This window comes from Atractosteus spatula, chromosome 1 (genome assembly GCF_055471065.1).
Source record: "Atractosteus spatula isolate fAtrSpa1 chromosome 1, fAtrSpa1.hap1, whole genome shotgun sequence".
NCBI classification, from domain to species: Eukaryota; Metazoa; Chordata; class Actinopteri; order Semionotiformes; family Lepisosteidae; genus Atractosteus; species Atractosteus spatula.
Genome location: NC_142706.1, coordinates 40141789 through 40162659, shown reverse-complemented (window position 1 = coordinate 40162659; position 20871 = coordinate 40141789). Strand labels below are relative to the sequence as shown.

The 20871-nt window shown below is 37.0% G+C and overlaps 1 protein-coding gene across 1 annotated transcript in view; it reads right to left on the bottom strand.

Annotated features, from left to right (window-relative positions):
• Positions 1-71: 71 nt before the first annotated feature.
• The window catches only part of setd7 (SET domain containing 7, histone lysine methyltransferase), a 31175-nt gene continuing 10375 nt past the window's right edge, over positions 72-20871 (bottom strand). The window contains exons 3-8 of the mRNA XM_088926491.1: positions 12181-12382; positions 10611-10800; positions 7711-7792; positions 7254-7371; positions 5837-5994; positions 72-4447 (exon numbers count right to left, since the gene is read on the bottom strand). Coding sequence (XP_088782617.1) covers positions 4270-4447; positions 5837-5994; positions 7254-7371; positions 7711-7792; positions 10611-10800; positions 12181-12382 — 928 coding nt within the window. The 3' untranslated portion in view covers positions 72-4269. The remainder of the gene's footprint in view (positions 4448-5836; positions 5995-7253; positions 7372-7710; positions 7793-10610; positions 10801-12180; positions 12383-20871) is intronic.

Sequence of the window (20871 nt, the reverse complement as noted above, 5' to 3'; positions counted from 1 at the left end):
TATATTGTACTTTATTGTACTTGTTTACACCTTGTTAAGTCAGTAAAATAAAACTAAGAAAAAGCCACCAATAATGCTTGTATATATACTTTTATTATTTCTTGGTTTACAGTACAAGAGAGGCCTCTCAGACGTCAGTATAATTACAAAGGCTCGCCGTTGCCATTTTCACATTTTTCCTCATTTTTTCTTATATGCATTCCTACACACAGCTAAAAAAATCTACATTCAACACACTTTTACGCACAAACACTCTGCAAACAGGTTCTTGTAAACATTCGCCACAGTGGCTCACCTGCTCATTTGATCATATGCAGAAAATAATCCACAGATCTAAGGCTATGAATGCCTGAAAAATATGGTAATAAACCATTCCCTGGAGATACCTGGGATTCCTACTAAAGACAGCAGGGATGGGACTGGAGCTAAAGGGATCCCTCAGTTCCACTAAAGTCTAACACCATCAGAGGCAGCTGAATCACAACTCACCAGTTGAATAGCAGGTGTCTTATCTGCACTGTCAGAATCAATGCCTGACAGAATAATTCCTTGCATTTTTCATAGCGCTACTTATCCCAAAGGATCTTGAGCGCTTTCTTACGAAAGGCAGTTCTTTACCTAATGACTCTATTCTAATGTATCACTGTGTTTTACTCCCAGTATGAAATGTTATGGCTTTTACAAAATAAAACTGTTGACATAAACAGGCTAGCTTTCTTCTCCCTTGTGTGAAAGACAATTCACTTGTTTCACTGCTTTAGCACGACAACGAGAAGTTTCTATGTTCTTATAAGGTTGGTTACTATTATGCAACTTCATACATTTCCACATACTCTTAATTTGGCATCTTTAGGTTCAATCCAAGAAAAGCTGGTATGAAATATTAAGTTTCTTCTAACTCCTAAAGGGTTTACTGATTTTCCCGGAGTCCGCAAATATTATGTCTAAGCCGTAAAAGATGAAAGTTTACTGTATTGCATTTCAGATTTCCCACCTGTGCCATTTGTAAATCACAGTCATCTGATACACATTGTCACTTTCTTGTACAGTACTTTTGTGTTAGTATCACATGCCTACAAACGTATTATGTGTGTAAGGAATGGAAAAAAAAACTTTCACTCTTCATTTTGCTTTCACAAAGGTAAATAAATGCAAAAGTATTTCTAGCTTGCTTTGTTAATACTAAGACTTTATAATAAAATGAAAAGTGGTCTCAGGGTCAACTGACGTTTTGGTTATTCACACTGCTTAATTATTTCCTGTTCATTTGACAGATTACAATTAACCTGCAAAATGAACAGTTGAAACACATTGCTTACTGTAAAATTAATTATATTCCTTATAGGTATGATAAGGTTATGTGTTGTAGTCACTTTGTTTAATAATAAAGAGACATACACACAATAACTGAATATTTATAATGTAGTAAATGATGACTGAAATTAAGTATCTCTTTAAAATAAACATTCTAATTAATATATTGGTTTAAAACCAATTTAGCAATTAATCAGGCCCTGGACGTTACTGCAAGAATATTCTAGGTTATGACAGATGTAAAGAGAAAAAATGTAACTTAAATGTTTTTCTGTGTAGATAATGTTTCTAAAAGCAAGCAGCTACCTTAGTGATGAAGATATTGCTATAATAAAGTGTTACACAGTTTATATTTTTAAAAGTATCTATTCTAATGAAATCCATAATTGTGAAGTCAGTTTCCAAAAAAACATACAATGATTAGCATGAATTAGTGGGTCTTGAAAAGAAAGGAAAACACATTTTCAGATGGATGACTTACTCAAATTGTAAATAAAATCAAAGTACAAGGGTGAATTACTAGAAGTACTTTTGCTTACAATACAAAAACAAAATAGAAGCCCATTAAGTCCCATGCATTTAAGCATGGAGATTTTAAACATGAAAAACACAGCTCTGCATACAGTAAATAACTGACATGGCAAAGTGCCATCAGCAACACATTTTAATGAAATTACACTTTGATGACCATTCATAAAACCTAATTCTGTTTTAAATTCATTGCAACTCTTTGTGTCTTAGTTTACCGATTGCATGGGACCCATTGTAGCTAGACTTTCCTTTTAGAAGTGGCTTAGGTGCAGGTGATAATTACAAATGTTAGGGCCAAGTATTTACTGATATCTATTTACAGAATAGAAAGAAGATAACTTGTGCTGAACTAAAGGCTATGGTATGTTCACATCCTAAGAGAGGAGAAGTACAGTACATTAGAAAACACACTGACCACTCCACCTATGCTGGAGGATTTGAAACCTGTGCAGCTAAAGGAAGGAGGCATCTTTCCTGATTTTATCCTGGTTAAATCAGCTTCCAGACTCAAAGGTTGCATGTCTGTAAGGACAAAGTGGAATTCAGCATTTGAAACATGCTCAAAAGTTACTTCAAATATCTAAGATATACTGTAAAGTTGAACTATCTAAGTCATGGCCAAGATTATACAATGCCTCAAAAAACTTCTTAAAATTGTTAGCCCATACGTATTTTTTGTAGTGTTTTTTATTCAATTTTGCATGAGACATCAAACATTAATTAACAAGAAGCAAATCTGTGGACCCAATGTCACTAAGACTCTAGTTAGTGGTGGTAACCTGGGTTATTTTTCTTAGTGTACCTGAACTTAGATATCTTAGGGTTTGCATTTGGCTGGAACAAAAACATGATCAATTTAGATCAGGAAAGATCATCCAAATGTTACCTTTTACCAGATATTAAATATTCACTCAGGAACAACACACTTTACATTCAATTGGGGAATCAAAATAAAAGATTGAAGTATTAAGTAAAAATTAAGAATTTAGGCTGTCAAAAAATTGGTACAATTATTAATTAATCCTCCAGCATACTGAGTGCAGTTTTACATTTTCTGCGGTGCACAAGCAAATTAAATAGTCACTGCACAAATATGATCATAAATATCATACTTGATCTTAGTGCTCAAGTATTTGTTCAAACACCATATTTGTCCAAATATCAATATAGGTGCTTATGTACAGTTAAGTGCATCTGAAATGATATATGATTTGGTACATTGTACTTGTTTGCTATTGTGATTGTAGTGCATTGTGAGCCTCACTCAAACACACCACAGTAACAGTATGATTTCAGAATTTAATGTGCTTTTAAAAAGTAAGGAAATGTTAAAAACAATTTATTTTCATGCATTTTGGGAATATTCTTAACTTTCTTTATGCTTTTAAATAAAAATGATATTGAATTAACTGCTCATTATAATGGATACAGCATGTGACAACACTCTTATCAGATTATTCAGAATGTTTTGCTTACCCAATGACAAGAATATCCAATAACCCCTAACAGTGAATGCCTAAACATAATTAGTATATGAATTCATTCAAAATTAAGACAAACAAAAAAAGTAACAAAAAGTAATTACTTTGTTTAATTTCCAAGATAATGAACTAGAAACTGATTGAAATCTCTGATTGAAAAAGTTTTAAATTATTTGCTCAAACAAAACTTGAGTTACTGTAGATCAATAATGATAAAAATGAATGGGAAACAAACCTATATTTTCACCTAGAATGTATTGTTTATGTCATTTTTAGCAGGGTTGTTTTATTTAGATTTTAAGGACCAATGCATCACTTTAGCTGACCATCACAGTTCCATGTCCACATACTAAACACACCAACTGCAGAGAATAATCAATGCCCTTTTCAACACCATGTGGGCTCATGTGGAATTCCTGAAAAGACTTTTTACAAGCACAGTTTACATCTGAATCAGACAAGGAGTGGCAAAGTAAAGTCACTGTGTAACTTCACGTGGGGAGTGACTGGAATACCCATCAGTCATTGTTAAAGGAATAATAATTATGCGTCATTACTACATCATTTCTAAATGATCAGAAACAGGAAAAAAAAACGTTTCTTCTAAGACTTGGATTAAGGAATCATCAAATTTCAGCAATTGCAAACATTTCAATAACACTACAGTCAACAAAAGTCACTGTACAGTATTATTGTGAATGTACTATGCATGCATGTATAGAGGAAAAGGAGAAGCATAGCTAATGCTATTACGCTCAGTGAATAAATGTGATAAATTAATTCGGGCCTCTACACTAAATGTTAGCTAAACGGATACGGAGTTCTAGCCAGTTCGAATCCCTGGTTCTTCAGTTTTCTACAGAACTGTAGTGCATAGCTCCTTGTTGTTATTTGTTCTATGTTCTCTGCGGTTAGTCCCTGATGCAGCGCTGCTGAGCGGCCCTCACTGAGGCGACGCCTGGAACGCCTGCAGCTCCTGCTTGTACCAGTCCGGAGCCTCAGGCCCACTCTTTCCTGAAGGTGTGTGGTCGTATCCATAGGCAACCGTCAGCTCCTCGTCCCCCTCCACGGCCCGGAGAGTGCGGATACATTTGATGGGGCCGAAGCGGGGGTGAACGAACCTGAAGGCAGAATCCGCTGTGAGAACCTGAACCTTTGACATCTTGGATCACAGACCACTGAAACACTATTATACCTTGATTCACTGAGATTAATCAAGGCTGATTATTACTGTCTGTAATGATCATTTCTGAGGTTTACTGAACCTTACCGATCCATCCTTGGAGCACAGCAATAAAGATTCCAGGCGAATTAACCTAGTTAACACCAGGTTGCTTAGGTCTTCATCCCTAGGTATTTATAGAGCCTTAGAAATTGTTTATTTCTGCAACTCATTAGAGGTTCATATGTTCATATGCTGTGTCTTAACCACTCATCACTAGAAATCTTAATTACCTTTTTCTGGGATGCAATTTATTTAAATAACGTATTCATCATTTTATTTAGGTAAATATTATGTCTGCATCTATGTGTACAAAAGGTTTTTTAATATATTTTTTAACCCTAAAACAGTATCAGGATTTCATACACACAAATCATTTTTAGAACTCATCACACCACAAAACTGCAGACTATAAAAGAAATCATCATTTAAAATTCTCAGGTGAAAATGAGCATTTTCTTATCAGTAACAGACAGCAAATCTGCTTATGTTGTATTGGAAAACAAAATAACAAGCATAAGCCATTCTAAGAAATCTGTGCTATGTACAGTAATACAGTACATATCCTCCAAAATATATTCCTTGTAAACGTTGCAAACGTTTTCAAATGAATGGAGATGTCTGTAGAGGGATAAAAACTGGGATGTGAAAATATCAGACAACTACTCTAGCTACATAGAGGTTATAGAGCATCCAGTGTAAACTGAATGAAACCAAACAGAAACTGGCTTCACAAATTTAGAGTCGACACCAGACAGCTGGATGCTTATGTGCCTGAGAACTTAAGCACCAGAGGAGAGTCACTGCCAGTGGTGTGCTGTTCTCTCACGATGCCATGGCTCACTCAGGTGATTTACAATATATATGTGTGTAGGCACTCATTCATTCATTTTTCATGCCCCAGGAGTATATTTGTAACAGTAAAGTCAGATCCAAAAAGTGGTTGAAGCTCCTTTGCAGAATTGATTCTAAATAAGTCTCAAGTTTCTGAAAGTGTTTCTGAAAACATTGACCTTAGAGTCCTAAATTAGACTTACAGTAGTTAAAGGGTTTGGATATGCATGATAAAAGCATTTTTCCCCACTTTTAAGCAAACTGCTGTAAGCCTAATGAAATCTAATCTTTTCTACAGAACAATGTTTCTGATTATGGAGGTATTAAAATGTAATGGTGGATGGATCTATATGATATTTTACATCAAGCAGACAACAGCACTGTCAAGGTTATAAGTTCTGAAATCCATCTGGACTGAAAGCATGTGGCTAACTTTACACCCCTTGGTACTTACGGGTCATATTTGCAGTTGGGAGTGAAGGAGTGGTTGGCTTTGTGCCCCAGCGATGCACAGTACTTCTTTATATTGTTGTATGGCTCAGGGACATCTATCACTGTGTCTTCATCGAGAGATATTGTGTTCCCATTGAGGGACCAGTCTCTGCTGTCCACCTATACCAAGATTTTAAAAGAATTATTATAAATAGTATTAAGAGAGACACTGAAAAGCAGTATAAAAGCAAATAATATCAAGTGAGATTTCAATACAATTCAAGTTATTTGCAATACTGCTGTATATTTTCTTCTGTTCTATAGTCTCTGTTTTACTTGTTAGGTATTTGTTGAAGGTAAGTGGCATGTGTATGTCAAAAAGGTTGCTAGATTCCAACAGCTAACGTTTTGTTTTCTTTCTTTTTTTGGAGAGACTGGCTTGTGAATTTCTGAGGTTTTCTAAGTGGGTGTTATATGACTCTTTTAACCCTGTGTGTTACTGTTGCATTGTATCCTGAACTTATGAGACAGGACCTGGGTTTTCACAGTCCGTACCTCAAATAAACAGCTTTCTGACAACTGGCAGGATTTCCATTTATTTTCATTACATTGAAACATGGTATTGTGTCTTTTGCCACCATTAGTTTTTTTATAAAGATGCAGACACAAAAAAAATATTTTAAAAGTTGAAGCAGTTATTGGTCTTCTCAAAAGGAATAAAACATTTTCTATTTCTACCACTTTATTCTCAAATTCAGGGGTTGCCAACATGCGACGTTGGGATCTGGTGCTTAAAAGGTTAAGATGTCTCTTTAAATTGATAACAGCTGAAGACTGGAGGTGGAATAAAAAGGTCTATCTCAGCAAGGCCCAAGTATAAATAAATAAGAAAACTGTTATCAAACTGAAATTAAAAAACCTGTCACTGCTAGCAGTGAAGATTTTATCACAACTTTATTTTGTTGGAAAACAGCATGGTGTTGTAAAACACAAATTATTCGCAATTTTTCTATGAGGTTATTTGCTTTTGCACAGTTTGCATTTTCAACAACAATGATTTACCAGCCACATTCAGATAGATTTCCCACTGTACTGTAGTAAGATTTCCAAGACAATCCCTGGTGACCTCACTTGATAAAGGGGCCCAGTGTCTTCCAAGGAAATGACGAAGTTCTCAAAGACACACCAGCACCATCTACAGCCAGAATCAGGCCAGCTGCAAAAACCATCACAACCTTTTCCATAATACTGGGCCAAGGATAGAACCAATAACAGTTAAGTGACAAGGGTTTTTAACTGAATAGTTCGTCACAGTATTCCTAAAATAGTATAGTTCTATATAACAAGGTGTAAACATGTAGATAAAAATCAACATGTTCAGCAAAACAAGTGATGCACTTCCTGCCGTTATGATTAACGTTCAGCCAGACGTTGCTCACCTCTTGGTGTGTAATGCGAACTCCATTGTAAAAAGCCATGACTGTGTTGGGCTCGGCTTCTGTTGTAGCAAACAATCCTTCCCCAGCCCCTGAGATTAAAGAATCCGCAACATACACCCTAGAGGATGAAAGAAATGCCACTTTGCACTTCCTGTCTTTCATCATTTTCCATTTGTCAGGGTTCAATAAAATGTGAATGTCAGTAATAGGTCATGCAGAAGGAAGGACAGGATAACTTTACTAGATGCAGTTATATTAACAAAGGCGGTTACAAATCTCAGCTTCATTTATCTCTTATTGAGCAAATCATCCCAGCGCCAGCCAAAGGTTGACATTTCCATAATTTCTGTGTTTAAATATCTCATACTTTGTCTTTGTTTTTAAGCATTTCTGAAAGCTAGGAAAAAAATAGTGCATGATATTCTAATGTGATTGTAAAAAGAACTGAAGTTATTACCTCTCCCTTTCATAGGGGTCAGGCAGCAGGCCATTAACAGCAATGCAGGAGGAGGTGGCTTTGTCATAAGTGTAAACTGGGCCTGGAAATCAGACACTTCATGGTCAGTAGGTGCCATAGCATTGCATTTGATGAACACCCCTTCTTGTTTTTACAGATAAATGCCATATATAGTGACGGCATTCCCCCATAAACATACCTAAAACTAAAATGTCCTTACCTGTTTCACAGTTACCTTGTTTTCAGAAATAACCTCCCGAAACGTCTCTCAGCAGTGCAATGATTTGTTCCACTGTGTTGTTACAAAGACATTCAATTGTTTATTTGTAAATAAAAAATGCCCCCATAATACAAGGAAATTAATTGATTTCCTAAGAGGAAATAAATCTGCAACGACATCTTCTCAAAGGAAAATAACTATACAGTAAATCAGCAGGTTACTAGTTGTCGATCTGTATCTAAAATTATACTTGGGGAATGTCAGGGTATGTGGAAAAAGATTTTGTCAGTTTCATTTCTGGACAGGTGAGCAACTTAGCAACAGTGTAGGAATTTTGTGGAATGTCATTAGTGCAAGGATGTCATGATTCTTGTGAAACCCCAGCTCTATAAAACTAACACATTAATAAGTATCAATCAGAAAGAGTCATGACTGCTGATTGCAGGGAGGATCTAAGCATTTAGGCTGGTGAATGCTGCCATGTTGCAGGAATTGGTGGCATGTCATCATAATATAAGACAGGGAACAATTTATCTTCTGTTAGACTGTATCAGAACTGCTGGTGATGTACTGTAAGACTTTTACTGTGACAAGGTCTACAGTACTGTGAACCACAAACTCTTCTTTCACTTACTGGCCTGTTTCAAGTCCTTATGACAGTATTTGCTATAGTTCTGACATGTTATTCTCATTGTGGTGTCCCACGTGTCTCTATACCATAATGGGACTTAAACAATTAGCAAGAGCTATAGAAAACACTGTCACTGGACTTGAAGCAGACCAGTTAGTGACAGAACAGGCTGTGGCATGCCATACTTAGGCCTTGTCACAGCCAAGTCCTTACTCATCAACATCGACTTGCATGGCAATGTCAAGCATCAAATAGAGGTAACCTTGGTTACAGAAGATGGGAAGAAGTTATTTTATCAGATAAATCAAGGCTTAATCAAATCAAGTGCTTTGCTGATGGTCACCTGGGTCTGCTGACATCAGGGAGAGTATTTTGCTCTCGCTCTCATTCTCGATTTGAATGAGGTTCGGGAGATGGTATGAGATGTAATTAAAGATGCTCAATTCCAATCAGAATTTCCATTGTAAAGGATAATTACTTCCCAGCACTAAGTGGACCGCATCTGGATGGAAACAGTCCTCCTTCCACTGTTAATGTAACCTGATGGACACAGATAGACCATTTGCCAACACATAATGCTTGCCTCCATACAGCCAGGGTTACAAGAACACTTCCTTACGCAATGTTCCAAGTGTTGGACTGATCTTCATGATCATGCCCAACATGAAAGTAACTGAACTTTTCCTTACGTAACTGAAGGGTTGAGATGAGAGATCATGGTTGACAGCAACATCCTCAAACAAAGTTGTTACAGGCCTTAAGCTTTTTTGAATCACTCTCCAACGGGCACTTGTCTGTGGATGCCTCATTGACTTACGGCATGTGTCAGGGCACAAGCTGGTCACACCTGTTAGTAGGCTTTCTGTGACTCCAAACTGCATGTCTTCATGACATCTGTTACATCACAGTCGATCCAAACCATTTCAGACTGTGGCTGTTTCCTTCTTATTGCATTGACATACCGAACCAAGTAAAGAATTTGCTATACGAACCTCCTTTGAGGAGGGTAGTAAATAATAGGACCTTCAAATTAAGCTAGTCATACTCACTGGCACAGTTACTTCTGCAACAATTCCAAACTCAGCACATTGGGACTAGAATGCAACTTTTTTTCCTAGATAAAAAGGAATTATTAGGATATATACACTTTAAACATTTGTCAAACCAATTACTTAACTATAGTTCCACAGCAGAAAAAGAAGTAAAATGGTAAATTGCTGGCTAGTAATATTGTTCAAAAGATGAAAGATGGCAAGTACTGTATTGTTAAAAAATAGTTTCTAGAACTACTAAACTTAAGGAAATAAGCTTTGCTTTCTCTACCAATTAACACTAATAACCCATGTTAAATTGTTGGCTACAGCATACTGTAGTTCAAAATCATCCTGAAATAGGTAATCTGTTTGAAAATATTGTCAGTTAATTGAAAAATAATCTGAAGGCATTTTTGTTTTCAAAATGTAACTCACTATCAATTTATGGTTGATTGTGTTAATGATTGCCAAAAGCTGACACTGACAGCATGGCTCATTGGAGAGGTCATAGTCCTATAAAAAGAGAGATCATGCAATGTCTTATTTTCGTGGTAGATGACTAGGTAAAGTCCATACCAGAGCCACAGTGGCTTGCTGGGCCAGATGCCAGTTTCTGCACCGTAAAATGGATGACAGAGATCTTGACTTCTCCCCTCTGGATAAGACGCCCCAAGACAAATTACTCCCTATCATTGCTGGTCCTCATTTCTATAGCTGGGAAGATGGTGCAACAGGGGTAAAGTACTGTACTTCGCTCAAGGGTATAACGTCATGTCTGTAGCTGGTCTCATAAATGACAGGTTGTGAATTCAAGTGCAAGAGCTTACCCACTATGCTACACTGCCCCCGGTACATGACTAGATTTTAGTTTACGTCACATATTGTATAAGTAGGTTTAAAAATATTCAAACAGAAATAAAGACTGAAGTACTTTCTGTAATAGGTCCTAAAGCCATTATTGATTTGGTTTTTACAAGACCGAGTTTGTACACACTTTCCATTCTGGGGCACTTACTGTCAGGCTGTATCTCAAAGTGGGGCCGTCCATTCTCCTCGGCAGAGAGAGCGGCCAGTCGAGCCTCTATGAGCTCTCCTTCGATGAACTTGCCGTACAGCGCAGTCCTGCCATCGGGGTAAACATACGCCACCTTGTTGCCTGTCATCTCCCCTTCCTCGTTCACCTCGCCCACCAAACTGCCTCCGTCCTGCAGGTATACAGTGGCATCTTGTCAGAAAAGGACCAGGGCTCAGCAGTTGATCATCTCAAAAAATCCCTGATGCCAGGAATGATTACAACAGTTTTCAAATTTTAATATTCACTGTCAGTTACATGCCTTGTATCCACTTCAACCACAGTCAATGAAACTAGTGAAAACTATTTCATTATAGAAACTGAAAAAATACAGAAACTAACAATCACCTAATAAACTCAATTTCTATTCATAAAAACTCTAGCCAGTCAGCCTGTTTCCTATCTGCAAAACACGACAATTTAAAGCTCATGTTGCAAAAGTTAAAACCAATTCAGATTTAAAGAATAATGAAACCTTTATAAATACTTTGGAATTCAGTGGTGTTTTAGTCCTAAAAACTGACATGATGGTATTCTGACAATCAGATATGACAGTGAGAATCTGGCACTACTTGGTGCCACTGTTTAGATTCTCTCATGTCCAGTGCAACTGTATCTGTATTGTATCTGTAACAGTCTGTATCTTTATTTCTGTTACACAAAGAAAATTAAAACCCTGCCTTTTAAATAATGACTGTTCTTACTACAAATTTTTAACTCATGATGTGATCCAACAGGAGATTTTGTTGTCATTTTGTTGTATTTGCATGCATTTTTGCTTTTCATAATACCGAAGTCCCCAATTTACAAACTGCTTGTGTGCCAAAAGTTCATTTATATGTTAGTTGGTTGTAACTCAGAACCTTGTTTACCATTGTGAAAATGTTATAAATAGTAGGTTCCCAGACTTGCCAACCAAAGCCTATTTAACCCATAGTACAGCAGTCTGATTGTCAAGCATGTACCCATTCTGTGACAGTATTGCCTTTCTCTGATCAGTATTATGTCTAATTTCACTTCAAAAAGTATGACTTCCCTTTTCCTTGATACAGAAGTATCACTAGCAGTACTCTCTTATATCATGCTTATCATCCATGATTAGGGGTTTTTGTTGGTCACAAATGAAAGGATCACAAACTGCTTTCACTAGGAAGGCAATGAACAAAAAACTAGGTACTATGTATAAACGATTCACTGCTTCACAAAGTCCCAAGAACGACAACTGGTACACACATGCTTGATGGCAGTCATATATCCTAATTATTTAATTAATGACACCGTATGGATCTCTGTTCATATGTATGGATGGATAAATTGTGTTTTGGTATCTTGGGGAGTGTCTGTACATACAAGAAGAATCTGAATTTTTTCAGTAGTTTTATCCCTTTACAGGTAGGATGCATAAATCAATCCACACAAGACCTGGATTAAAGACCTGATAATTCTTTGCATTGCTGTCTGCCACAAGTGTCCTTTTTAGCCAAAGGGAAAAGCAACTTTACAGCTAGCTTACAGGATAGTAGATCCAGCACACTCCACACCGGTTGTTATCCTTGTACTGGCCCTTGAAGATTAGGCGGCCATCAGAGTCATATTCATGAGCTGGTCCATTCAGCTCTCCATCCACGTACGTGCCATGAAGAACGCCTCCGTCCTCATAGGTATACACACCCTGTCCCTGGAGCGCATCATCCACATAGAAGCCCTCTAAGGTACTGAAAAGAGGGATCAGACTGAAGGTTAGTAAGACATTATTTCTAAATAATAATAATGAATAATTGCTTTGTCTTATGTAGCGCTTTTTTTGTACACTCCACTCCAAGCGCTTCACAGGTAATTGGGACTCCCCTCCACCACCACCAATGTGCAGGCCCACCTGGATAATGAGAGCAAAGTGATGACACTTGATGACTAAGAATTTGAGATTCTGGGGGATTAAGCGGGATATGGCAGCGTGTAAAGAACACTCCATATAGTACATTATTTTTGTATTCAAGCACCTGTTGTAACAAACAAATAAGTCCTGGACCCAGACATTAAGCCAAACAGGTGAGCTTTATTGCATGCATGCAAGGAACAATTTATTTCAGAATTTTTCCAAAGATTATAATTGCAGAGCACCAGTTTACGTAACAAACTTCAGCCATTTCTGATTCTACTAGTACCATGGTAAGCGGGGGGGGGATGGGGAGACCACCTGTGTTCAGACATTCTCAAGGCCTTGAACGCTTTGAATGACTGGTCTCATCTTCCCTTAGTTAGGGAATCTCTAGCCCGCACTTGGAATCTCTTATCAGTTAACTTCCAAGCGCTGAATCAAGGAATATTTTGTACCAAAAGAAGTCTTTGTGCAGAAAGTGCCCTCTTTTCACATCCACAACTGTCACACACTAATGACACAAGCTGACCATTTATGTATAAACGAATACTGTCCTTCTTACATGAAAATGAAACCTGCAAATTCCTCTCAGATTTTATAGGTTTCTGCTTGCTTGGAAGACTTTGAATTGATGGACGTTTGCCAGCTATGTTCAATTAAATGCTAATAACATAATGTAGCTCCAAATAATGGGAACCCATTCTCAACATAAAAATCTAGTTTCTCTCCTTTCAGTTTTGGACAATGAACCCTCTCCTTCCCCTTCAGCAGGTAATATTGGGAGTTCTCTTTCAGACAGTTGGCTCACTTTTGAATCCAAATTCTTCTGTGGTGATTTCTTACTTTTACAACCTCTAAAGTTTGCTAGAGCCTATTCCTATCTTTCCTTCTCCAATGCTCAGATGTTTTGCCATGCTTTTGTCACCTCATATCTGGATTACTGCAATTTACTCTCGATTGGCCATCCCACAGGTAGATTACACCTGATAAGGAGTCCATCTTCAATAGTTGGACAGAAGCAATTTGACTGTGATAACATTCCTGCTTTTGAGCCCCTGCTTCACTGGTTAGCTGTCTAAAATATAGTTAGTTATATATAAAACATAATGAACTATGGCCATAAGTACCTGTCCATCTTGCCATCACTTTTTTTCATTAGACGACAGTTCCAGCTCTTTCTTTTCTATTATTCTGAAGTCAAAATACATACAGTAGCTCTCGGTGGTAATTTTTTATCTATGCTGCTTCTGCTCTCTGGTTTCCCTTCCAACTGGTTTTAGAATTCTCTTACTCTGGTTTGTTCTGTACAAGTCTAGATTACAAACCCACGTTTTCCATTGAATTTAAAAATACATTAACGTTCAGGGTTGGTGATTGACTAATGGGGTACAATGGGGCAGGATTCCAAACTCATACCATTGTTGTTAACTTTGCATATCCTTATATGTGGACAATTCCATGCACTGGAGGATGAAAAGTTAATTGGTTAACTGTTATCTCCTGCTGTGATTTTTTATTGAAAATGCTACCCAATTTTAAGTTTTTTAGATCATTTTGGTATCATTTTAAATGATAATAACAATTATATTTGTTTTTAATGTACAGCTCTTGTGAAGGGTGTTTTCTTCAAAAGGCACTATATATCTTAAGGCTGAAATGGCACTTTCTACCAAGACCAAGATATTCAAGTTGTACTTTGCATGTCTTTGTTCTTTATGAAAAAGCTGTTAATATAAATGACCTCAAGCAGACAGAATCTCATTTCGAACATGTTTAGATGGCACTAAAAATGCTCTACTTGACACTGATTGTGAAATGGTGAAAAAAACACCAGTTTTAAATTATCTAAAGCTGGAATATCAGCATGGAGGAGACAAATGGAGAGTAAAATATATATAGGCATCTCAATTAGTCTGTAATATTTCCCCTTACCTGAAGCAGGGCTTACTGTGACTGTAAGTGTTAGAATATCCTGACAAAACATTGAATTAGCAATTTTATGGTAATAATCAACTGCAAATTGTTTGAATTAATTACAGCTTCCAGAATCCTATTTCATTAAGGAAGATTAGGGGCAGCACTCCTCCTAAACTCCATACTCATTTTTATGAAACCTAACTATAGCGGCATGTTTACTCTTAAATAATCCTTTAAACAACATACAACATGAATTTATTTTCTGTCTGTGTTTTCCAATCTGAATGTCTAATTCTTGGTGTCTTAGGGCACACTCACTACATGACAGTCCTAGAGGAAGAACTGAACTTTACTGTTATATACTGTAGGTTAAATTTTACCTTCAGTTAAAACTACAGATCTGTTTGATCAACATGTTGCATTTAGATTAAATTAGATAGAAGTCCACCACATCTACAGTGTCCCTCAGGAAGAAAAAAAGAAAACTGGTAGATGTAAATCCAGGAGACCAAAATATATTAAACTCTGTCCTTTAAATTGAACGTATTTATTTGTTCTTTAAACACTGAAAGCAAATGTATTTCTTCTTCAAATGCCCACATATATTCTAACAGTAGCTATTTTATTCAAATCATTGATCACTTGTACACATCAAGTCCCAAGCTATTATTTTAATAAAACAGGTAATGCAGAGCATGTGCAGCTAATAATACTACGCTGTCACTGTCAAACTTACTGTGAATTCTTTACAAGGAGCTGCTGCAGGAAACTGGCTGCAGCTCTGAAACCCTAAGATGATGCAGAGATCAAGCGTAACATTCACTTAATAAATATTATCTTTGTTTTATATCAATGTGGCCCCACACACTACAGACACTTCATTGTCTCCCATATAAAACATTCAGTACTTAACAGTACTGTCAAGTGCTTCTTTGCTGCATAATGAGATTTTGGAGAGAAAAAAACGTGTTTTTTAGGAGTGGCATATAAAGTCACAGCCAGTAGCAAGCAGCAAGTACAGCAAAGCTTTGGGATAAGACATTGGTGTTAGGTAATGACAGGAGACAAAATCTGGCACTGTATCTGTTGTTTCTCCTTAGTAATATTTAAACATAAGAAATGTCTCAAAACCCACCATGCCAAAGATAAATCCAGTACTGAATTGCATCATTTAGTGAAGACTTTAGTATTTCTTTGTCCCCAAAAAATAATTTATAGGATTGTAACAAATGAGAAGAGAACATAAAGAACCTGTGCTGAAATATTCAGTGCATTTGCTGGGCTTCTTCAGATCACCACTGAAATTCAAATGGATGCAATGAAAGTGCCATATTCAACTTCTTATGTTTATTGGCTTGTCTTGAAATATCTACACCTCTAGTATTGTAACAGTTAACAGAGACATACGTTTATGATATTCGACATTCACATTTGGAAATTTCACATATCAAAAAAACAAACAAATAGGGGTGTTATTTTAAGTGCGTGCCAAGCTGTAGGTGGATTGAGGGACAGGTAAACACAGACTTTTCTAGTTTAATCTAGTTAATTAATGTCTTGATAAATCATTAGAAGTTTCAAAGCAGACACAGCACAAAAAGACGGGGAGAAAGAAAGGAGAAGGAATAGAAAGAAACTAAGAAGACAGAAAAAGAAATACCATCATCCTTTTCTTCCTTGTGCCATGCAAGAGGACCTTTTTCTCATTATTTTTTAGACCAGATTCTGGATATGTATCAGATTTTGCCTCTAAATTTCTTATTTTTCCTCCAGTGCTGTCCCAGAGAATTAAAAGCAATTGTGAGCCACAAATTGTTACCTACCACACAGGTACAGTGTTAACATTTCCATTTTTCATTTTCACCTCTTATTTTGTATGATGTGGACTGATATGCATGCTCACCAGTTAACAGATCCTAAAAGCAAACAATGAAAAAGCTGTCCCTGAAACTAAAAGGTATAGGGGAAAAGCAAATACATCCAAATATATCCTTTTCCTTCAAGATACCAAACTAATTAACACTGTTGGCTGTTGAGAGCAACGAGGCTTAAGTTGGTGTGCCAACAACCAACTTGATTGAAGATTCACAACAATTTCAGCTGTAGTGGGTTTACAATACTGTACCCACCGACTCACTAAATTCAGATGATTAATGATGATTGGCAAATTAAATAAAAACATACATAAGAAGAATTACATGAAATTCAAAGAAAAAAATTAAGCATAATGACATCTTAAAACTCTTTAGTCTAGTTCAGTGGTTCTCAGTCCTGGTCCCAGAGGACCAGAATCTGCTGGCTGTAGTTCCAAAAACTGTGTCAGCTGGTGCCTGTAAGTGATCTGCTGCCTAACGTTTTTCTGTACCCTTTCCTCAGTTTCAAAACTACCCTAAAGCACATTATTTCCAACAAATTAATTGATGTACAGACACCAGTGGTGTCACATAGCGTCAATGTTGTTTCCTTCTGCTTACTGTAAGTCCAACTGGCTGTATTACAACTACCACACCTGAATGATGGCAATCCTAAATCTCACTAATTGGCACAGGGTTCATACCAATTACAAAACCCACTCAACTTTTTAAGACCCAAAAGCAACTTTTGTATAAAAAAAAATCTCTCTTAAGAAAAGTGAAATAAATTAGCCTGTAATTAAGAACTCAGCTCTAGCAAAAAAAAAACAGAAGACAAACTTGTTATCCAGGAGCAGGAAAGAGAGCTACTTGTCTACGTGGTATAATGCATAACGAGTTTAATTTAGACAAATCTAATTTGTCTTAAAGGAAAACTATCCATGCTTTCAGAAGCTATAACACATAAACATGGGAAAAACACAGTGTCAACAGCACTACAAGTCCCAGTAATCAATACATTTTGATTGCACACTCTACTTTAGATCAGAAATGTACTTTTCTATATGAAGTTACCAAGGCACTTGGGACCTGTCCATCGTCCATCATCAGACACCAACACTGCCACCAGCTGACGGGAAGCCCCAGGTCTAGACAAATCTGTGTGACACCCCAAGAAGAATCACCTGAAACTGATTCCACACAGCAATAATGATATGTACTGTTGTAACAGACAACTACGTTCTGGATTCCGAGATGAAGTTTAAACAAGTTTATTGTATGCAAGGAACAACAAGATCAAAGTATTGTTCGGAATATAGGTACAAAACTTCCAGTTTATATAGCAAACGTCAGCCGTTTCTGACGCAAAATGTTACCATGGTAATGGGGGGAGGTCACCTGTGTTTGGACATTCCCAAGACCTTGACCACTTTGAATGGCCGGTTTTTACCTTTCCTTAGTTAGGGGGTCTCTATCTTGCACTTGGAATCCCTTATCAGTTAACTCCTATCCCTGCCATAATTCAAAGGTACTTAAGCATGGAATGTCTTGTGTCACAAGAAGTGTGACTTTGTGCAGAAAGAAATCAGTTAACCCCTTTTTCACGTCTTATATCTTTCTTCAGTACTAACACAACCCAGCTTCACGGAAGACCCAGAAACATGACTACAGTCATCAGATGTCGAAGAGCAACTGGCACATGATGAAAGTGCCCTGCAACATCAAGACACATTTGTAAGTATCTCATTTGGTGATGGCAGAGCATGTGTATACTAGAGAACTGTGGTGGATTCGCTGAGGTAGACATTGGTGGTGGTAGCACAATGGTGACCACACTTAAGCCTTGTGGATCTTTAGGCCAGAGCACACCACAGTTTTTGTGATATAAAGGACTCCATTCTGTCCATGGAAGCTAATCCATGCAGGTTTATCTTTAGCAATTCTGGAACTTCTTTATATTTCTGGGTAGACTCGTGCAATAAATCACCTTGCTGAAGTCTACATCGACATTATGAACAATTCTCCTGTTTGGAGTCTAGAACCCTAACCCCATTCTGTTTCTCCCCATTGGCATAACTTTCACAGAGCCGTTTAATCCAGCTTTAGGTGGTGTCTGGTTACTGTCTATAGCAATTAACAGCAATGCATAGATCAACTTAATCCCTTAATCTTTCAACACAATAAAGCATTTTCTCCGGTTTTGTGTACTCACGGTGTCAGGCCAAGTCTGGCCTGAGGGCATTCTCGAAGCTACAGTACTAGAACATTTTCAGAGGCATTGAAGCCTTTCAGACTTCCTCAAAGGCTCAATTCATAATTCACACGTGCCTTTCCTCCACACTTGAAGACTGCTGCACTCAATAACTGTAAAGGTCTGTACTTTATGCTAAATTTTATAATATAGCCTTTTATAATAGAAAACTGTACAGTACTGTACTTTCTGTCATCTAGCATTATTTGGCATAATTATGGTGATTTTCATTATGTGTTAGTTATACTTGTGGTATGTTTATAGTGTAGGAGAGTTTTTTTTACCACTTTAAAGCTCTTTTCATTGTATTCAGACTGTTCAGTAATGTATGACTAAGAAGAACTGGGTGTAATTATTCTTCATACATAGCAAGAATTACTCAGGATGCTCAATTTCTATCTTGGTTCATTGTCATACATTAGCTTGCTGTATTGCTGTAGCTCAATGCAATTCAGAACCTGTGGTATGAGTATAATAGTAACATTCATTCAAATCAAGTCATCCACCATTAAATAGTATTGCTCATCTCCGGTATTTGCTTTTCAGACGGAATAGGAACATCCCTGTGGTCTGTAGTGTCTCTACCAGTTAATCCAGGCTCTTTAAGGTTATGCCAAAGAGACTCAAATTAAAAATGATTACTGAATTTAAAAAAATAAACAGTATACTGTATAAGGGTATAAGAAACAAAAACACATTGAGTGATGTACATAAGCAAATCCAGGGATGAATGGCAGAATCTATGTGCACAGTTTGAACAAGTAGATCTTGAGGAGCTGCTGTAAGATTGTTTAAGACAGTACAGTCCTAATGCTTCTTAATCTCTGCATACAGAGTTGCTTTTCTATGGTCTCTCTGTCTCTGGTTCTATATTTGTACATACAAACACCGACTCAATTTGTAGTTGACAAATTTTACATTTTACCATTTTACATTCAAAGAAATTCTTGAAGTATTCGCACTGAAAAATTAAGTTTTAATTAGGTGTTCCAAGAGAAATGCACTTTTGCAAATATTTATATAGAAATATATTTACTAATGTTTTAATGTACCAGATCAGGGGTTTATAATATAAACCAGTGCAGTTGGATAGATGGAAATGGCAGATGATCAATTTCAAACGGTTTTAATATATTTGGTCAGTATGATCTTTTCCATGGAAAATCTATTCAAGACATGTATGTTGTAGGGCTGGTTTTTTTTAATTTGATTCTGTTTTGGAATAATCATTCCAATTTTGCAACTGCTGTTTGTTAGCTTAATGTTAAACCCAATTAGCACAGAATTATTCGTAAAAAATAAATATGTGTATTAGCAACAGCAATCCACAAAACCACTGTAAGGATTATAACAAATTTCACTACCTCTTCTAAATGCAATTTTTAGATAATTTAAAATCCTAAATCTTCACCTGGTTTCACTGGGAAGCTGCTGTGAAAAGGATAATCATATCACAAGAGCAACTAGTCTTCGTTAAAATAACATTTAAAATTAAATGATATGGACACACATTAAGAAGTGTGAAGGGATGCAAATAGTCACAGTACAGGCCAGTACAGTTCTGAAGTGATTTTATTTGGACATCCATCCATAGAGCAGAAAAAATTCAATGTTTATTCTACTCTAAAGTAGTCACTTGAGTGAAGTCAATGGCTTTTTTAGAATCGAAGCACAGCCTTGGCCAGCCTCTTGTGTTGCCAGAAAACTCAAGACAAGAACAAGTACAGAACATTTATATATCGACACGAATGTACTGTAGTATGAAAAGGCATACAAGGTATAGGAATGTTTTAAACACCCATCACATAATGTATGTTCTGATGGTCAGCTGTCTGAAAATGCCACATTTGTTTCAGTCAGCTAAACTGGTCACTCCCAGAGTCAAACATTAGGTGTGCCTGGATTCTTAACATCCATCCCCCATTTTCTAACCACTTCTTCCAATTCAGGGTTGTGGGGGAATCAGAGCCTCTGTCTTGTGCCCTGTGCTGACAGGGACAGTACACTCTGTACAGGATGCCAATCCATAGCAGAGCAGACAGAGACAAACACAGACACACACACTCTCACACCAGGGCCAATTTTCCCAGAACTCAGTTTAGCGATAAACCTATTTTTTTTAAACTCTGGGAGGAAACTAGAGCATCAGGAGAAAAATCCATGTGAACACACTGAGAATATACAAACTCCACACAGATATCACACCAAGTCTGGAATTGAACCCAGGACCCCAGTACTGCGGGGCAGAAATACTGGCCACTGTGCCGAAGTGAATTCTACAACTGCCATTAAATAAAGGTAAAG